Raw genomic sequence first — 16,935 nt, forward strand, 5'->3', positions numbered from 1 at the left:
GAGATCTGACGCCGAGAACTGAGATCTGACGGGACACAAATGGACAGAGACAGGGAAAGAAGTTTTATTTGCAGATCTTAAGAGGAAAAGTTACAAACAGCAACACATTATCAGGGTCCCTACACAGCACTCCAGGCCACTCTAAAGAGAAAAAGGTCATCTTTACTGTAGAAACATCTCCAAAAGGTCACAATTTCGCTGATCTACTGTAGGACAGTAAATACAAACCCTGAAGAATTTGCACAGGAGAGAAAAGCCTCACAGGCATTATGAAAATATCTCTTATGAAATGGCCTCAAATTGTGAACTTGGAGATGAAGCACAGGAGATGCTAAAAATGCTTTTAGCCAAAGAAATCTATCAAAGCAAAGAACGTACAGGTTGTAGGCGCGAAGCCCAGGCAGAAACATCCTAACCATATCACCAATGCGCATCGGACCACTCAGGCTGCCGAAGCAAACAGCTTAATGTTTCTTTGAGCAGCAGAAGTTCCTCAAATCAGTAGAAAAGCAGCTTTTGAAATAAGAATGTACGTTTTTCAAAAATTCCTCTTGAAAGACTAAAGCTCTATAGTCTGATAAAATTATAAAATGTCTTTATATGGTGATAGAAATTGCAAAAGTCTTTATACCATTAAGTACACAATATGAAATTAACATCTTCCCGGTCTCAGAAATCCACAACCCACCCCCCTTCTGTACAACTTGGCAATGCCAACAGCTACAGAAAATATATCAAACAACGAACCAACCAACCATTGTTTCATTAGAAACTGCACAGAATCCAATGTCAAAAACATTACTTTATTATTATTATTTTTTTTAGGATGAAATGTCCTATTACGTACAAAAAGAATTATTTAGAATTTGCTACAATTTGTTAAAAACATAGCAATCTATTGCCTACAGGTAGGAAAGCTGTTGCTGCAACAAGCTTAAGTGATCGAGCCCATATATACTTAGATATATGACTAGATAGTACAGGAATACTGTGATGTGGCTGGATGCAGAATCACATCATATCATTCAAATGTAGAATTCTTGCATCAGCACGATGCTTACAACATGGAACATTTTCTTTTTGTAAACTAGAAGGACAAAATAGCCTGTATGGAACTACTTCCACCTTGATAGTTTAAGCAAGAACTTTGTTACCATATTGAGCGTTTTAGTCCCTTTAGCTGTAAGCATAGGCTAAAGTGACATCTTTATGTACAGAGGGAGTGGGCTCCAGCAGAGCATGTGAGCCCAGAGGAACCTGTACACCTGAGCCTGGAGAAGAGAGAACTGCCAACTGTTGCCACAGTTTCCTTTTAAGAAACTACGGGCTGGGGAAGGCTTTGCATAGCAGGGCTACACCAAACAAACAGAGAAGACTTTGAAAAAACAAAAACTAGGTAGATTCTAGATTCAGCAGGACAAGGCTAATATGTACTAGTGCAAAGTCTAGGAACATCTGCGAAGCTGTACAATCCAACTTCAGCTGATTTCACAACACAGAGCAGCAGCACAAGGGCAAGGAAGGCGGGAACACTGGCAGGAGGCACATGCAGAACTCACCTGTCTGCTCTATCCTGCACCCTGCTTGTGCAACTCTCCCCTACTGCAACAAACAAAACCCAAAGGAACCCAACCAGCAGAAAGGAAGGCCAGGGTCATCTCGACACCCTTCACCCCACACAGACAGGGGGCTGCCTGTGACTGGGAATTTGCCTAGAATAACAGAAGGTGGATGAAGGTAACGTACTGTGTCATAGTCCTGTTATTAGAGGCCAGCTCCCTAGAGATCTCTGATGTGATGACAATGGACTGGGACTTAGGAAAAGAAGGGCCTCTGCTCTACTGGAGAAACTCAGGCCTTCTGCCTGTGATTCCTGGTGGCCCCCCTCTCCCCACAAGGGCTTACAAGCAATCATTAGCGCACATTCAAAGAGACCTCCATCTGTGGGAGAAAAATTATCTCCATTTATTTCGATTCATATACATCCATAGTTGAATTTTCATACAAAAAGAAAAAAAATTAGAATCTGACAAATGTTTACAAACAAGATACCTTCAAATAGATTTTGCTCATTTAGCCTGGTGCAGAGTAAATGACAATTTGTACTGGTGTATTCAAGGCAACGAAGTCTGTAGTCCAGGACCACTTACTTATCCCAGCCTTCCTGCAAGCTTCATCTGTGTCTACCATGACCAATAAACTCATTGTTGATTCCCAGTTGTGTGTGCACATGTGTACATAGCAGCTCCTTTCATAGAAAGAAAAGACATCTAGAGGTCGCCTTGTACTTCACCTACAGGAATCATGATAAGGTATAGGATGGATACACGTAACCAGGGCTGGATTTTATAAGAAAAAATAATTAGCTGACGAATGAGGGCAGCAATAAAAAAGCGTCTTTTTTTTTTTTTTGCAACAATAAATAAATACAGTCAAAAAGTTTTCTGTGAGACTCTAAACAGCTTCTTCACTGAAGAGCAGACGTGGCATTTCCACGGAGTTACACTTGACCCCATAGTATCTTTTTTTTTTCTTGCTTTTTCTTTTTTTTTTTTATTTTCAATAAACAAAAGTTTCCTGCTTCTGCCACAATAGTAAAGCCATTTGCTCTTGACAAGACAATGGTGCCGTTGACTTTGCTTTTCCTTTGTCCGTTGGACAAAATTGGCCAAGAATACAATTGGACTGTTGTGACCAATAGGAACGAGGTTATGGTCAAGCCTTGTCAGGATAGCCTGACTGAAAACATGTGGCTGTAACTTAAATAGTTCAGGCCACCAGCCTCTCGCTGTGTCTCGATTAGGTGACACGCTGAGCTCTAAGGAGCTGTAGACTGCAGCTTGTTGTTATGAGACCTACAGAATACAGAAAAAGGGGACAATTAAGCACCCTTCATTTCTGAGACAATGACACTTTATGTGGATGCCAAGGCCTGTCTGGGAAAGCAGCCATGCAGTCACTCATCCTTGGCAAGCAAATATAAGAAAATTAACAATTAAGAAATCTTTTAAGTATAGTAGTAAAACTTTTCACTGTACAGTAAACATGGTAGCTCGCTGGAAAAAGCCAATGTTTAAAAATATATGTATATATAAGTGACCATATATTGTTTATTAAGATTACACCATTTCAACAAATGAGACAAAGACATTTACAGAAAGAAGTGTTAAAAGCATAGTAAAAGGTGTGTGTGCCTGTCTATTTACAATGATGTAGGAAATGGAAAGATCCACCAGAAGGCAAGTAGCAATATTAACATCACATTTTTCAATTGAAGTCCAGAAAGTCCTCCTCTTTTCACAGTTTCATTCACAACTTCTGATAGTAACCAAATTACTGTACAGGCAGCAGGACTAACTTGTAGCACTTTACAGCAGGTAAGTACTGCATCCTGAGCATTCACAATTCTTTAAACACATTGTCCAACATGGCTGCCAGAATAGACTTTTTATGTATCTACACATCTGTATTTAACATTAAAATATTATATTAACTGGTTTCAACCTTTGGGAGGGGAATTTTGAATTAGGCAATCACGTGGTACAATAAAGAGTGACCTCAACATCCAGTTCTGATTCCAGTTAAAAATTCAGACTAAAGATATCACAATCTGTAAGAAAAGAAAGAACACGGATGGTATAAATGAATCAGAACAAAGAAATGAGTATAATGTACACACAATCTTGAAGATCGCAACTTAAAAACGGAGGGGGAAGAGTGGAAACAGAAGAGGGCTTAAGGACGGCCTGCCCTGTGCCTGCCTTAAACTGGGAGAGCAGAAGCCTGGAGCAGAAAACAGTAATGCAACAGGGAGCCACCCTGGCCTCTGCACAACTCTTCATGTTTAATCCACTGGAGCAGAAATGAGCCAATTTCTAAATTCAGTTCTGATGTTCTTAAATGCACACCAATGCCTTACCATACAGACAGCCATGGAAGCAAACCAGTGACGAGATGTCATAGTGGTCCCTTACCCCTGGGGGTGCAGGCCAGTGTGTACTATGTGTACTTAATGAAGCCCTGGGTTTGATCACACACACACACACCACACACACACACACACACACACACACACACACCACACACACACACACACACCAGTAGGTTGCTAAGCCTCTTCCTATCTTCTGTAAATCCTTGTTTTGCTATAAGCCGCAGGACTGTCAAGCCTTTCCTCCCCCTTCACTGTCCCCTCTGGGACTCTGCCTGCAAGTCTGGCAGCAAAGGTAGGGCTCCAAGCACTGGGCTTCCAGACCCTAGCTACCTCCAAAGGCCTTCCTTTCCAACTTTTAAAAGGGTAGTTTCAGAAATACGATCAGATGACTAAATGCACGAGCATGAATGGGAAGCCCCCCCCCCCCACGCCTGACTTATGAAGGGTCTGCGGCCTTTGCTCCTTTACCAGGCCTGGAACAACTGTTTTCCTCCTCTGCTCCTTAGCTGCACTTTTCACTCCTTCCAACTTTATTTTGCTTTGGCAAATGAGAAGTGAACTCACCTAGCCACTCTCCCGCTTCTCTCTTTGAGCCCATTTTATTTTCTAGAACTTCCAATTCTATCATTCAACAATACTCTTTAGGCTGATTCAAGAAACTAAAGCCCTTGTGACCCTGGAGCTCTTTCTCTGCAGCACCCAGCATTTCTGAGAAAGCTTTTATTTTATTTTATTTATTATGTATACAACATTCTGCTTCCATGTATATCTGCACACCAGAAGAGGGCACCAGATCTCATAAGGGATGGTTGTGAGCCACCATGTGGTTGCTGGGAATTGAACTCTGGACCTCTGGGAGAGCAGTCAGTGCTCTTAACCTCTGAGCCATCTCTCCAGCCCCCGAGAAAGCATTTCTTACCTCCCCTGCTACTAGTTAATTCACAGGTTTAGGTTTTGTGAACTTCAACTAATTATCTCATGTCTAAACCCTTGCTCTCCCCAGATATTCCTGACTTGGGCATATTCCATTGTCACCTTCTGATCAACACTTGTTACATATTGGCCATAAAAATGTCACTGTAGGTTGCAGGCATTCTTGGTTGGTTGCTGGGACCCCTTGTTTCTTGGACTTTAACATCTAGTTTTCTTTTCCTCTATTTTTTGAGACAGGGTCTCACTCGGTACTGAGATTAAAGACATGCACCACCAAGGAAGGAGTCACCACACCAGGCACCCAACGTCCTGTTTCTTTTCTTTGTCTTTTTTTTTCCTCTTCCATTTTTTGAGACAGTTTCTCTGTGAGTAGCCCCGGCTGGCCTTGTTCCTTGATGTGCTTATCTCTGCTGGAGCACACACCTTGTGACAGTAGCCCACGAGGTCCCTTCCTGACACATTAACCATGCCTGTGCTCACTGCATAATCTTCACATCTGCATACTGTACGCTGACCACATTTCCTCAGGAGCTGGGATCTAGTCTCCCCTTTAGCGAAGACTGACCTCTAACCCTGTTGTGTTCTGTCTGCACATGCTGGGGTTGTTTACCCACAGGGCTCCCCCACCCCCCAAGGATGCAAACGGCAGAGCTCAGGTCCCTCACCACCCAGCATCCCCGTGCAGCACAGAGCGGGTTTGTGCTCAATGTGCTACTTTCTGATAGTGACCTTGGTCTTCTCCTTCTTCTCTGTTGCTCTGGGCTTCTCACTGAGTATCAGGCACAGCAACATTCTTATTTCATAATTTCCAAGATGTGAACTTTCATCACTTTCAATTTTGTCTTTTCCTAATTTTACTATCTTAGTCAGGTTTTGTTACTCCCAATAATCTGTTCACCAGCGTGCTTGACAGTTTCTTGGGACACAACACAGGGGCATGTTTTCTGCTCCACTGTGGAGCCTTCCTTTTTGATGCAGGCTTTCCCTGCATTTCTGGCTGTTCTTGGGTGTCTGCTAATCTTCACAAGAGGTACCACCTGGCGGGTACTGTGGGTGAGTTCAGAGCTCCCTGATGGAGCTGCTATTTGAGACGGGATCTGCTAAGTCTCCAACTTGATCTCCAGTGACTTCAGTGAAGAATGAATTTTTTAGTGTCCCTCATGATATTCTGAGGATGGCTCATTCTTTGTCACGGAGGCTGGCCTGCCCAGCAGTCTGGCAAGCAGCTTCTCTGGTCTTCGTGTGCTAGATGACAGCAACACTTCCAAAATAACTACATGGATCTTAGGTTACTTTCCTCTGAGTCTTCCTATTAAATGTCGGAATTCACATATGTGGGGCTCTCTGGGCAATATGTTGGGACCTCTCCGGAATTGTCTAGAAGCAGCTGGATTAGATTTGTACTGGACTGATCTTTTTCCATCTGCTCACCACTGATGAGATTTCAGTGTACTCTCTGCTTTTATCTTTTCAAAACCTCCTCTACTCTCCATGTTCCAACACTGTCTAAAATACAGCTCTTGGGAACCACCTACCTTGCTATGGGAGAAGAAAGACAAACAGCCCCAAGACTTTCCTCAGAGGGAAGTTAGGAGGCAGAACACTGTGTTACTGTGTGCAGTGGGGAGTAAACCCAGGCCCTGAGAATGCATGCCAGTGCTCTGTCACTGAGCTTTGCTTCAAGCCCACAACATTGACTCTAATACTTGCTATGGAATCTTTTAGGAATAGCTGATACAATACACAGATGCCCAGGCCCCGACCCACCCAAGTTACATGGCCAGAATGTCTGGGATGACTGAGCGGGTGGGAGGGTGGACACGGTGCGGTGAATGATGATTTTTAAGGCTACAGAATGGTAGCTGTGACAGAGCTGTTGCCCCTGGAGAGGCGCCAAACACATGGGCTTGAGACGGGACTGAGAAAAGGAAGGGCATGAAGGTAAGACAACAAAATGTCATGCAAAATTGCTACAATGTTTTTATGATTTAGAAAGACTCAGAGGACTTAAGATCTAGCATAGCCTAGAAAAAGCACCTGAAAAACTATCATTTGATGACTTCTAAGGTGCAGCTCACATAACGCAAGGAGAGTATGGATAGCCCTCTTGCTTGCTGACTCTGTGGGTGGCTCAAATGGAGCCAGAGCCTTCCTTGCTTGTCACAGGCCCTGCAGACAGACTCCCACGGACAGCATTTACAAAGTGACTTCATTTTGACCACATTAATAGACACCGGGCTTTCTCAGTAATGACCTGCTCTCATCCTGAAAAGTAGACTACAAAACCATCATCTTTTTGATTTGTTCAGACAGGGTCTCACTATGTAGACCAGGCTGGCCTCAAAATCACAAACTCTTGACTCCTGAGTGCGGGGATTAAAGTTGTATATTGCCATGCCTAGTGTAATGTTGTAGTCTTGACTTTGTAGGAACAGTATTTTTATTTGAGGGAACAAACTTACTATGAACAAACCACTGGCCGATCCTTTAGTAGGACAGTAGTGATTTGAAGAAGTGATTTTCATCAGCTTACTGAACATCCATGCTTACCTGCTAGCCTTGAATCCTTTCAGTTTCTGTACAAAGAATGACTCAAGAACTTCTGCACATTGGTAAAAGGGGGAGTCACTGGGATTGTAGTAACGGCAGTTATCAAAAATTTTGGTCATATCTGCCACGAACTCTGTCAGCTTTTCATAATACCGTTTTTGTATTCTCTCTTCCATGGTGGCAAGGTCTTAAAAACAGAAAAGATAAAATATGTTCACAGTTTTAAGGCTCTCCCAATATGATCACGTCCCGCAGTGCTCGTCAACTCAACATGTGTGTTTACTTGGAACCCTTCTGAACGTGCCATCCCACATCTAGTGGAATAGGCGAGGATGCCTCCAACTGGTCATTACTGTTTCTGTTTTGAGCTCTAAGACACTAATCCTGGCTGCTGCTCAGGAGGCGCTGTCATTACTAGTTAACTACACAGAACAGCTTTCATTCAACTGCTTCTTATTGTTAGTTTTTTCAAGACAGGGTCTCTCTGTGAAACCCTGGCTGTCCTGAAACTCACTCTGTAGACCAGGCTGCCTCAAAACTCAGAGAGCCACATAAAGGTGTGCACCATATAGTAAAACAGCAAACACAAACAACCATGCATACTGACTAAGGCTAATTAAAATTCCAAATTATCAGCACAATGTAGAATTATGAATAAATGCCATCTGTAGTAGTGGCTTTATGATCTTATATCAGGCTCAGTAACACCATGCTGGTTCCCTCAGCCCTCAAAGCAACCATTTTAAAATTAGTCTACACCATCTAGACATTTTTACATACATTTATGAACTTTTAGTAAATATACAATTGTCTCTGGGAATGATGGTGCACACCAGTAATTCCAGCACCCCAGGACTACAGATTGAGACCGCATTTCAAAGCAAAAAGGGAGTGGAGATGACTGGACATTTTATTGCTTAAAACCTAGGCACAGTGGGCAGCTTTCTCTCCTCTCACCGATGTGCTGCAGGTCTGCATTTCCTCCACATGTCTAAGAACAGGTGCACATTATGTTGAGCTGACATTAACAAAAGCAAAGGAAAGAGACAGGAAAGCATCCTGGCTCTGCAAAAGAGAATCTGAGGAGCAGTTCACACTGTCAGCCCAGGAACCCAGGAGCTGATAGCTTTGAGTGGGAGATCAAGGCCAACCTGGGCTAGAGAATGAAATCTCTCAAAAACTATAATCAGCTGGGTGGTGGTGCTGTATGCTTTTAATCCCAGCAGTTGGGAGGCAGAGACAGGTAGATCTCTGTGAGTTCGAGGCCAGTCTGGTTTACAGAGTGAGTTCCAGGACAGGATCCAAAGCAATACAGAGAAACCCTGTCTCAAAAAACCAAAACCCCCCAAAACAAAACAAACAAAAACTACAAGACAAATATAATTTTAAAAGCTGAAGTTGGATAATAAATTAAGAACTATTCAATTTTAAGCTGGGTGGTGGTGGTGCACACCTTTAATCCCAGCACTCGGGAGGCAGAGGCAGGCTGATCTCTGTGAGTTTGAGACCAGCCTGGTCTACAGAGAGAGTTCCAGGATAGCTATGGCTGTTACACAGAGAAACCCTGTCTTGAAAGACAACAACAAAAAGAACTTTGCAGTTCTGAAACATCATGTTCACGTGCTGAGCAGGGGTGAGGAAGTTGGATCCCCTTGTGCTACAGTTGGTGTAACCACCAAGTATCATGGGTGCTGGGACTCAAACCTGGGCCTGTAGGCAGAACAGCCAGCTGTCCTACCCTTTGCACCATCTCTCCAGCTCCAGTAAACTCAACCTGTAAGCTACACAAAGCCATCAGAGCCACTGCTCTGGAGAGACCAGCAGGGGAACGGCACCATTGCCTGTCCAGGCCTCTAAGTTTGTAAGGCAAATGGTCTCCCTGAGCTATTGACTCATAGATTGTATATTTGTTTACTTGGTTTGTTTTGCTCTTTGGAGGCACACTTTTTTTTTTTTTTTCCCGAGACAGGGTTTCTCTGTGTAGCTTTGGAGACTATCCTGGCACTTGCTCTGGAGACCAGGCTGGCCTCCAACTCACAGAGATCGGCCTGCCTCTTCCTCCTGAGTGCTGGGATTAAAGGCGTGCGCCACCAAGGCCAGCTAGTTTTTTAACTTCATTGGCTGGCATATTCTCTGAAATGCAACTGCATGTAGCTCCCCTCTTGATATGCTAGGTTTTACCTCGTCTACTAGTGTTTTTCTCCTGGGAAAGAAAGGATCTATATTCCCTAGGCTCTACACTGTGGTTGCTGGATCTGCTGGTCCATTAGGCTGGGTTCCCTGATCCCACCCATTCTTTTTACATCTGTACAGCCCTACTCACATACAGTGTGACTCAGTGGCCCCTGGACTGCTGCCATGACTACACTTGAGTTAAGCTGCTAGCTCAAAGGCATGCATATGTAAATTTCAACAGATATTCCCAGGTGGCAGTGGTTCCCTCCAGAAACCTTAGCACTGGGAAGGTGCAGGCAGGAGGAGTCTGAGCCAAGCTGGACTAAGGGTGCTTATGAGACCCAGCTTCAAAAGCTATCTCTAGTGACTATTCAAAGTAACCGATACAGTCTGCACTGTCACCTGCATGCCCAAGACACCCTCCTGATACAGCAGCGTCATGGACAACAGAAGGCTTCCCATGACTCCTGAGAAGCGCCTTCCTATTCATCTCAAGCACTTACCCATTGGCTCTTTAATAACACCGTAATAGTCTGGTGCATCATTGGGGTCTACCGGCTCAAGGAAAGGCCAAGCCATCTTATGGGCCTACAATACAGAACAAGCGTCATTACTGTTAGTGGAAGTGCTAACATACGCACACGCGCTCGCGCACAGGCACACACACACACACACACTCTCTCTCTCTCTCTCTCTCTCTCTCTCTCTCTCTCTCTCTCTCTCTCTCACACACACACACACACACACACACACACAAATTCAGCAGACTTACTGGATCAACAAAGCCTGAAAATTCAAGTCAGCTTTACATTCAAGAAATGAAATGGTTTACACAGGTGGCAATTACAATTTGTCCTCCAAGGTGGCTCTGAGGTCCTTGGTGACAGGTGTGGGGCACCAGCAAGACAGTCATGAAGCCTATATTCTGGTTCCTCTGTGATGACCTGTCAGCTGAGGAATGCTGGCACAGCAATCCCTCAGTCAGCTGGGTTGGACGGTTCAAAGTGTACAGTGATTACCACTGCCGGGTAATGAGGTGGCAGGGACGGCTGGTAAACAGCCAGGAACTGGGACTAACTTCCCAGTTCTTCTGGCACTGTGACTGTGGCTACAGCAGAGATGTAATCCAATGTCTTGTCTCAACTCATCTCTAACACTCCCAATCTCCCCTTTTCTTTCATTTCTAGTGAGAGAATAACCAGACTAGAATCAAACTGTTTGCTCATCTATGCCTTCAAGACACAGTTTTCTTTAAAAGTAGAACTGAAGTGAAACCAAATGCCCTATGACTCTAGGGCTAGATAAGTCACAGCTAGATGTTGCATTTGGGAAACTTCATGTCACTGGCACATATGAAAGTGCACTTTGTCCACCACTTTGCACCTAGTGCTGGGACACAGCCAAGTGTGCTCACTGGAGAATGGCAAGTTCAAACCCGAGACGGGCAGGGTCAGGCGGCTCTGGTTTCATCTTTAGATGCTGCACCTGGCAGTCTCTCACCTGTAAGGAGCGTAGCACCCTCTTCAAGCCCTCATAGTCTTTCTCTGTCAGTGGTGTGAGCACCGTCATGGCATCTTCTGTCGACTGGCACTGTGGACAGACATACTCATCAATGAGCTCTGCCTCACTTTGCAAGATGCCAACACAGCGCCCGTGGTACCAATTCTGACATCGATCGCAGCCAATATAAAATCTGCAAGATCCAAAATGGAAATGTGAGGCCGGGAAGAACAAGATACTTATACTTAGATTTCCCTTTAAAAACCATCATGCAACTGAAAATTGGCTAACCCCTGGGATATAAAATAACTCCAGTATTAGGGTTTTACTACTCAAGACTGACATTCCAATGTGTTAACCAAATACTTTGGATGCTAAGAACAATAGTAAACATGTATTAAAAGTACTATGTGCTACTGTAGAACCAATTTTGAGGGGAAAAAAAAAGTAAAACATTTGATTGATTTTAAAGGTCAAAACAAAATAAGGAAAAAAAAAATTCTTTCAAGTAGTCCCGTATCAAATGAGAGTTCAAAATCAGTGAGCTAGTAGCAGCCACAGCTCATCCTAAAGGGTGCTTCTCTGGCCTGTAACACAGCATCCCTTCAGACAAGGTGAAGTCCCACCATCAGGCTGTTTTCATTACTTTCTATTACATATTGGAGAATCAAATCTACTGTCATAACCACATTTCCCCCAATGCAACTCAATCATTCACTAGGAAGCAACATACATTTTGAAGGAGAGAGAAAGAGGGAAAAGAGAAAAAAACTGGAAAGGCTTTGTAATGTAGGTGTGTAACACACACAGCAGAGAGGCCCTGCTTTTCATTTTCAGAGTAAGTGACCAGTTGAGCAATGCGGCTTCCTGAATTGTCAAACAGATGCTCTTATCAACTCACTGTGACTCATCATAAGGTGTCCTGCAGATACAGTACAATTCCTCACTGCTGCCCTCTTGTGCCCGCTTACAATCATTACAGATGTACACATCCATTTTCTTAGCCTCCTTTTCTGTGATGCCAACACATTCTCCATGATACCAGTTAGTACAAAGATCACAGCCAATATAGAACCTAAAAGTATTCACAATGAAATGACAATGTAGTTGTCATTTTGAGCTGCATGGCATGTAAATCTGTCTTCCCTACGCTGATTCACTTTCTTACAGGGTAATTTCTGCAATGAGTCAGCTAAATACTGAATCCAACCATTCTACCAGTGGCAAACTACAGCATCTGACACGGTACCAAGGGTGGACACGTCATCACTCATGTCAATTTCAGCAAACACACTGTTTAGTGAAATATGGGTCTTTAAAAACATATTGGAATTTGAAAAAATAAAAAATAAAAAACAACACACCAATGATAATGGCTTCCTCGTAATGAATGTGTGTGAAACTGTAACAGGCACAAAAACCAAAGCCAAAGAATCAAAGACTTACATCTGTCAAACCTATTCTACAGAAGCCATTTCAATATCAGGGCTATTTCTTAGATAGGTTTGAAAATGTATCTCACAATTTGCAGTTGGAAACGAAGCGAAGCATAAAACACTGAGGAGAAGTTACAGCACAAGGAACATGCAGGCCAGCCAGGTGGAGAAGACACATGGTCCAACGTGATATGAAGGGAAACTAGGAGAGGTCCATGTATGCAGTCATTCCTGTTCACTGAGTTGGTACGGGGAGTGTGTGAGGGAAGCATGTAATGGAGCCCAGGTTCTGTGACACGGGGTCCTGGGGAGCAGTCACAAGCAGCAAATGCAGGACTGCATTGCTCACAGGCTACCAGGCTGGCCTTGCCATCACTGGTCCCTTCCACGCCACCAGGCAGCGCTGTAAGTTAACCTAGAGGGATGCTTCATGACTGTGCAGGGCAGGAGTGACACACAGTGAGATGCCAACCTGTTCCCAGTGACCCTTGTTTTTGAACCACGACTCCCACATGCCCTGCCTCAGGTGAGGACCAGATAAGGCAATTGAAATGTTGCCTCTTCAGGTGCCACATGCTCTGGAGGGAACTTCAGGACCTGAGTTTCCATTTTTAGTAACTCTCCTTAGCAGCTAGTGACTCAATGTCCAAACCAGTCTGGTCTGGTCTGAGGTCACAAAGCACTGATAAAACCCTCCTTACTCCAACAATGACAGGGAGTGAAGGAGCCTGTTGTGTTGAAATGTCAATGGCAAACTAAAAAAAAAATAATGGGCAGTCTTAACACAATGAGCACATGTACAGGTGTACCTCATTTTAAGCAACGTCAGTACCCCAGGAAAGCTGTGTCAAAATGATCTTCTGTGGACTGAATATTATGTCAGGTTCCTCCGTGTGTTTTACTTAAAGTGAGGCACACATGTACTGCATTACAGGGGGAATTAGTTCACAGAGTGCCACTCTTTACATGATGGACAACCACTGATGAGGGACACACAGTGTGAAGTGAAGACGTTTACACGCTACTGAGTTCTACAGGCAGCTTGTCTCCCTGCAGAGTTTCCACCGGACATTTGCAAACCGATGGTGACTTAGGCAGCACCATTGGAGTGGCTTCTGTGAAACCACATACAGACACTAAAAATTTCTAGTTCTAGATCATGTTTTTAAAGCACAGTTAAACTTTTCGTACTGTAAAATACTGGTCTATATTAGCATGTTCAACAGAAGTTAAACAGTGAATAATAACTGAAAAAAAAAAACAAAAACAAAAACAGGAACAAGAAAGTATATTTATGGACTAGTATCTCTAAAATCTCATTTATGTTACCAAATATAAGTCAAGACTGTCAAAAACAGCTTCCAAATACTGTGCCCATCAATTTTTGAATGTCAAACTCACAAAGTGCGGTAAAGGAGCACTATGCACTTTTTTTTTTTTTTTTTTTTGCTTTTGTTTCCAATAAGATAGTGGAACCTTAGACAAAAATATTTTTTAAAAAAGGGAACTGATGTGACACCTCTGTGCCATCCATTTTGGAATGGACTCTGGGCTGCAAGACACAGTGCTGGCAGATTGATTAGGAGCAAGTCCACAAAGCGCTTTGGGAAAGCAAAGAGGCCACAGCAAGCTTGTTTTTGACAGAAAAGGACATTGCTGAGGACAAGCAAGACCCATGAGCGTGTGGAACAGCCCCCTTACTGCACTGTGTCAGGCCAAGTATCAGATGCAAGATGAAGCCCAGCCTCACACTGGCTCGCCCTCACCCGTGCTGCCAACTGCTCACTCAACAGCGAAGCTGGGGACAGGCACTTACTTGGACTCGTCGTAGGGCGTCTTGCAGATACAGTACAGCCGGGTGTCTTTCTTGGCCTCCTTGGAGGTCGTGGAGATCATCTTCTTTTTCTTGGATTTGGAGTCCTTCTCCTCCTCCCGCTTCCTCTTCTGGGAAGCGACAGGCAGTGGGGTTGTGGGGTGGCCCGCAGATGGCACACTGTGTGCCAAGGGAGGTGAAGGAGGAGGTGGGGCTGGAGAGGCTGCTGCTGGTGGGGCTGGAACTGGCGCTGGCACTGAGGGTGTGGACACTGCAGCAGCACTGACCTGTACCAACTGTGCCATGTCTCTCTCTCTCTTCATTTTCAGGTCTCTCTTCAGCTCTTCCTGTGGTCAAGTGAAGACAGACAGACGATCACCAGGGTTATGGGAAGGAGCAACCTGGGCAGGACCTGGACATTATCCCCACCTGGCAAATATCACCCACAGTCCCCCCACCCCTGCCCCACACACCATTCTTTTTGTTTTTTTGTTTCTCTGTATAGCCCTGGCTGTCCTGAAACTTGATCTGCAGACCAGGCTGGCCTAGAACTCAGAGAGATCCACCTGCCTCTGCCTCCTGAGTGCTGGGAAAAACCGTGTATCACACTCATTCAAGCAGCTCCTGTTAGGAGTCTGCACAGGAACCAAACACAAGACTCAAAGCAAGGCCTGGAGGGAGTAAGAGAAAGACTGTCCTTGTTTACCATGCTTTGCTTGGATTTAAGATAGTAGACCTAGGCAACAAAATACACAATGTTCTAACTGGGTGCATAGCCCGAGCTATGACAGAGAAGCAAGAAGATTACAAATTAAAGGTTGTCCTTTGCAACACTGTTGAGCTTGAGACTCATCTGGCCTACGTGAGACCTTGTCTCAAAACAAAACAAACAAACACCTCCCAAAACAACACTAGTTTCTCTAAACATGCTTAGCCAAAAATGAGTACCCTGAGCCCGTGAGATGGTTCAGTGGGTAAAAGTGCTTGTCACATTTCTACAGAGATGATGAGAGGCTGGGATGGGACCCCCCCACACACACACACACACTGACCTTAGGGCTCAACTAAACTGGGACACTTTTTTTGTTTTGTTTTTCAAGACAAGGTTTCTCTGTGGCTTTGGAGGCTGTCCTGGAACTAGCTCTTGTAGACCAGGCTGGTCTCAAACTCACAGAGATCCGCCTGCCTCTGCCTCCAGAGTGCTGGGATTAAAGGTGTGTGCCACCACTGTAAAGCTTGTAACACTCTTTTAAAATGCTAATCCACCCTGTCTCAAAAAAATCCCAACACATGTGGCTGGAGGGATGGCTCAGAGGTTAAGAGCACTGACTGCTCTTCCAGAGGTCCTGAGTTCAATTCCCAGCAACTACATGGTGGCTCACAACCATCGTTATGAGATCTGGTGCCTTCTTCTGATACATGGAAGCACAATGTTGCACATATAATAAATAAATAAATAAATAAATAAATAAATAAAATCTTAAAAAAAAAAAAAATCCCAATACACCAACTGCAGCTGAAAAAGGGCTGTAACAACTGCCTGTTGCTCTTCAAGACATGCAGAGTTTCCAGCAGATGAGCAACAGTGGCTGCAATAAGGCTAACTGGATGGAACCCTGGCACCTATAGGAAGGAGTCCTACACATTCTAAAGGAGAGCCTGCCCTGGACTTGGGGTACAGGTCATCATCCCAGCATTCATGAGGCTGAAGCAGGAGGCCCAGGAGTTTGAAGCCAGTCCTGGGCTAAAGATCCTGTTGGAAGCAAATCAAAGGCAGAGGCTTTATATAGATGTTTATAGAAAGAGAAAATGAGCACTTGGGAGGCAGAGGCTGGCGGATCTCTGTGATTTTGAGGCCAGCCTATTCTACAGAGCGAGTTCTAGGACAGGCTCCAAAGCAATACAGAGAAACCCTGTCTCAAAAAACAAACAAACAAACAAACAAAAGAGAAAATGAAATAGAGAATAAAACAACTATAAGAATTGCTTCCCAAGATTTCAAAAATGGCAACAATATTTTCTTAGTATTTTGTTTTCTGTTTTACATTTAAAATTTTATGTTTTTCATATTTATTTATTTATTTATTTATTTATTTATTTATTTATTTATTTATTTATGAGGCATGGTCTCACTATGTAGCTCTGGCTGTCCTGCAATTCACTTAGACCAGGATGGCCTTGAATGCCTCCCAATGGTAGGATTAGAGGTATGAACCACCAAGACAGGCCTGGAATAGTCACTTTAATGTCACGTGCAAGGCTGTAACTTATAGGTTTGATGCTCTGTGAATAGCTAGCTCTCTTAACCTGCACTGTATCACAGCACCAAGTATGGAGTTGTATTTTAAGTTTTCTGATTCTACTGTGAATGGACTCTCTTTCCCGGGATACTGGGACAACAGTTGTACTCAGTGTTAATACTAATGCTGGCAACCTTAATTCTGTTAAAATTTTATTATGGTTTCCCTGGGGATGTAATGTAATAATTACACCACACACAAAAAGAATTCTGTCTTCTTTCTTGAAGTTTGTGCTTCCTTCTTTCATCTTCCTCCAGTGAATAACCTGATTGCTGGCTCTGTCTGGTTTGTCTT

The 16,935-nt window shown here is 43.9% G+C and overlaps 1 protein-coding gene across 11 annotated transcripts in view; it reads right to left on the minus strand.

The window, feature by feature from the left end:
* Positions 1-784: 784 nt before the first annotated feature.
* Bptf (bromodomain PHD finger transcription factor) overlaps positions 785-16,935 on the minus strand; it is an 87,835-nt gene continuing 71,684 nt past the window's right edge. For 5 of the 11 annotated variants that reach the window (XM_027427773.2, XM_027427772.2, XM_027427769.2 and 2 more), the window contains 6 exons: positions 14,345-14,688; positions 11,994-12,167; positions 11,093-11,285; positions 10,096-10,180; positions 7,418-7,604; positions 785-2,855 (listed from right to left, as the gene is read on the minus strand). In XM_027427773.2, the coding sequence (XP_027283574.2) occupies positions 2,819-2,855; positions 7,418-7,604; positions 10,096-10,180; positions 11,093-11,285; positions 11,994-12,167; positions 14,345-14,688 (1,020 nt within the window). In that variant the 3' untranslated portion in view covers positions 785-2,818. Of the gene's footprint in view, positions 3,611-7,417; positions 7,605-10,095; positions 10,181-11,092; positions 11,286-11,993; positions 12,168-14,344; positions 14,689-16,935 lie in introns of all 11 variants that reach the window. The other 6 variants (XM_027427777.2, XM_027427775.2, XM_027427776.2 and 3 more) reach the window with 3 other exon arrangements.

This window comes from Cricetulus griseus, chromosome 7 (assembly GCF_003668045.3).
Source record: "Cricetulus griseus strain 17A/GY chromosome 7, alternate assembly CriGri-PICRH-1.0, whole genome shotgun sequence".
NCBI classification, from domain to species: Eukaryota; Metazoa; Chordata; class Mammalia; order Rodentia; family Cricetidae; genus Cricetulus; species Cricetulus griseus.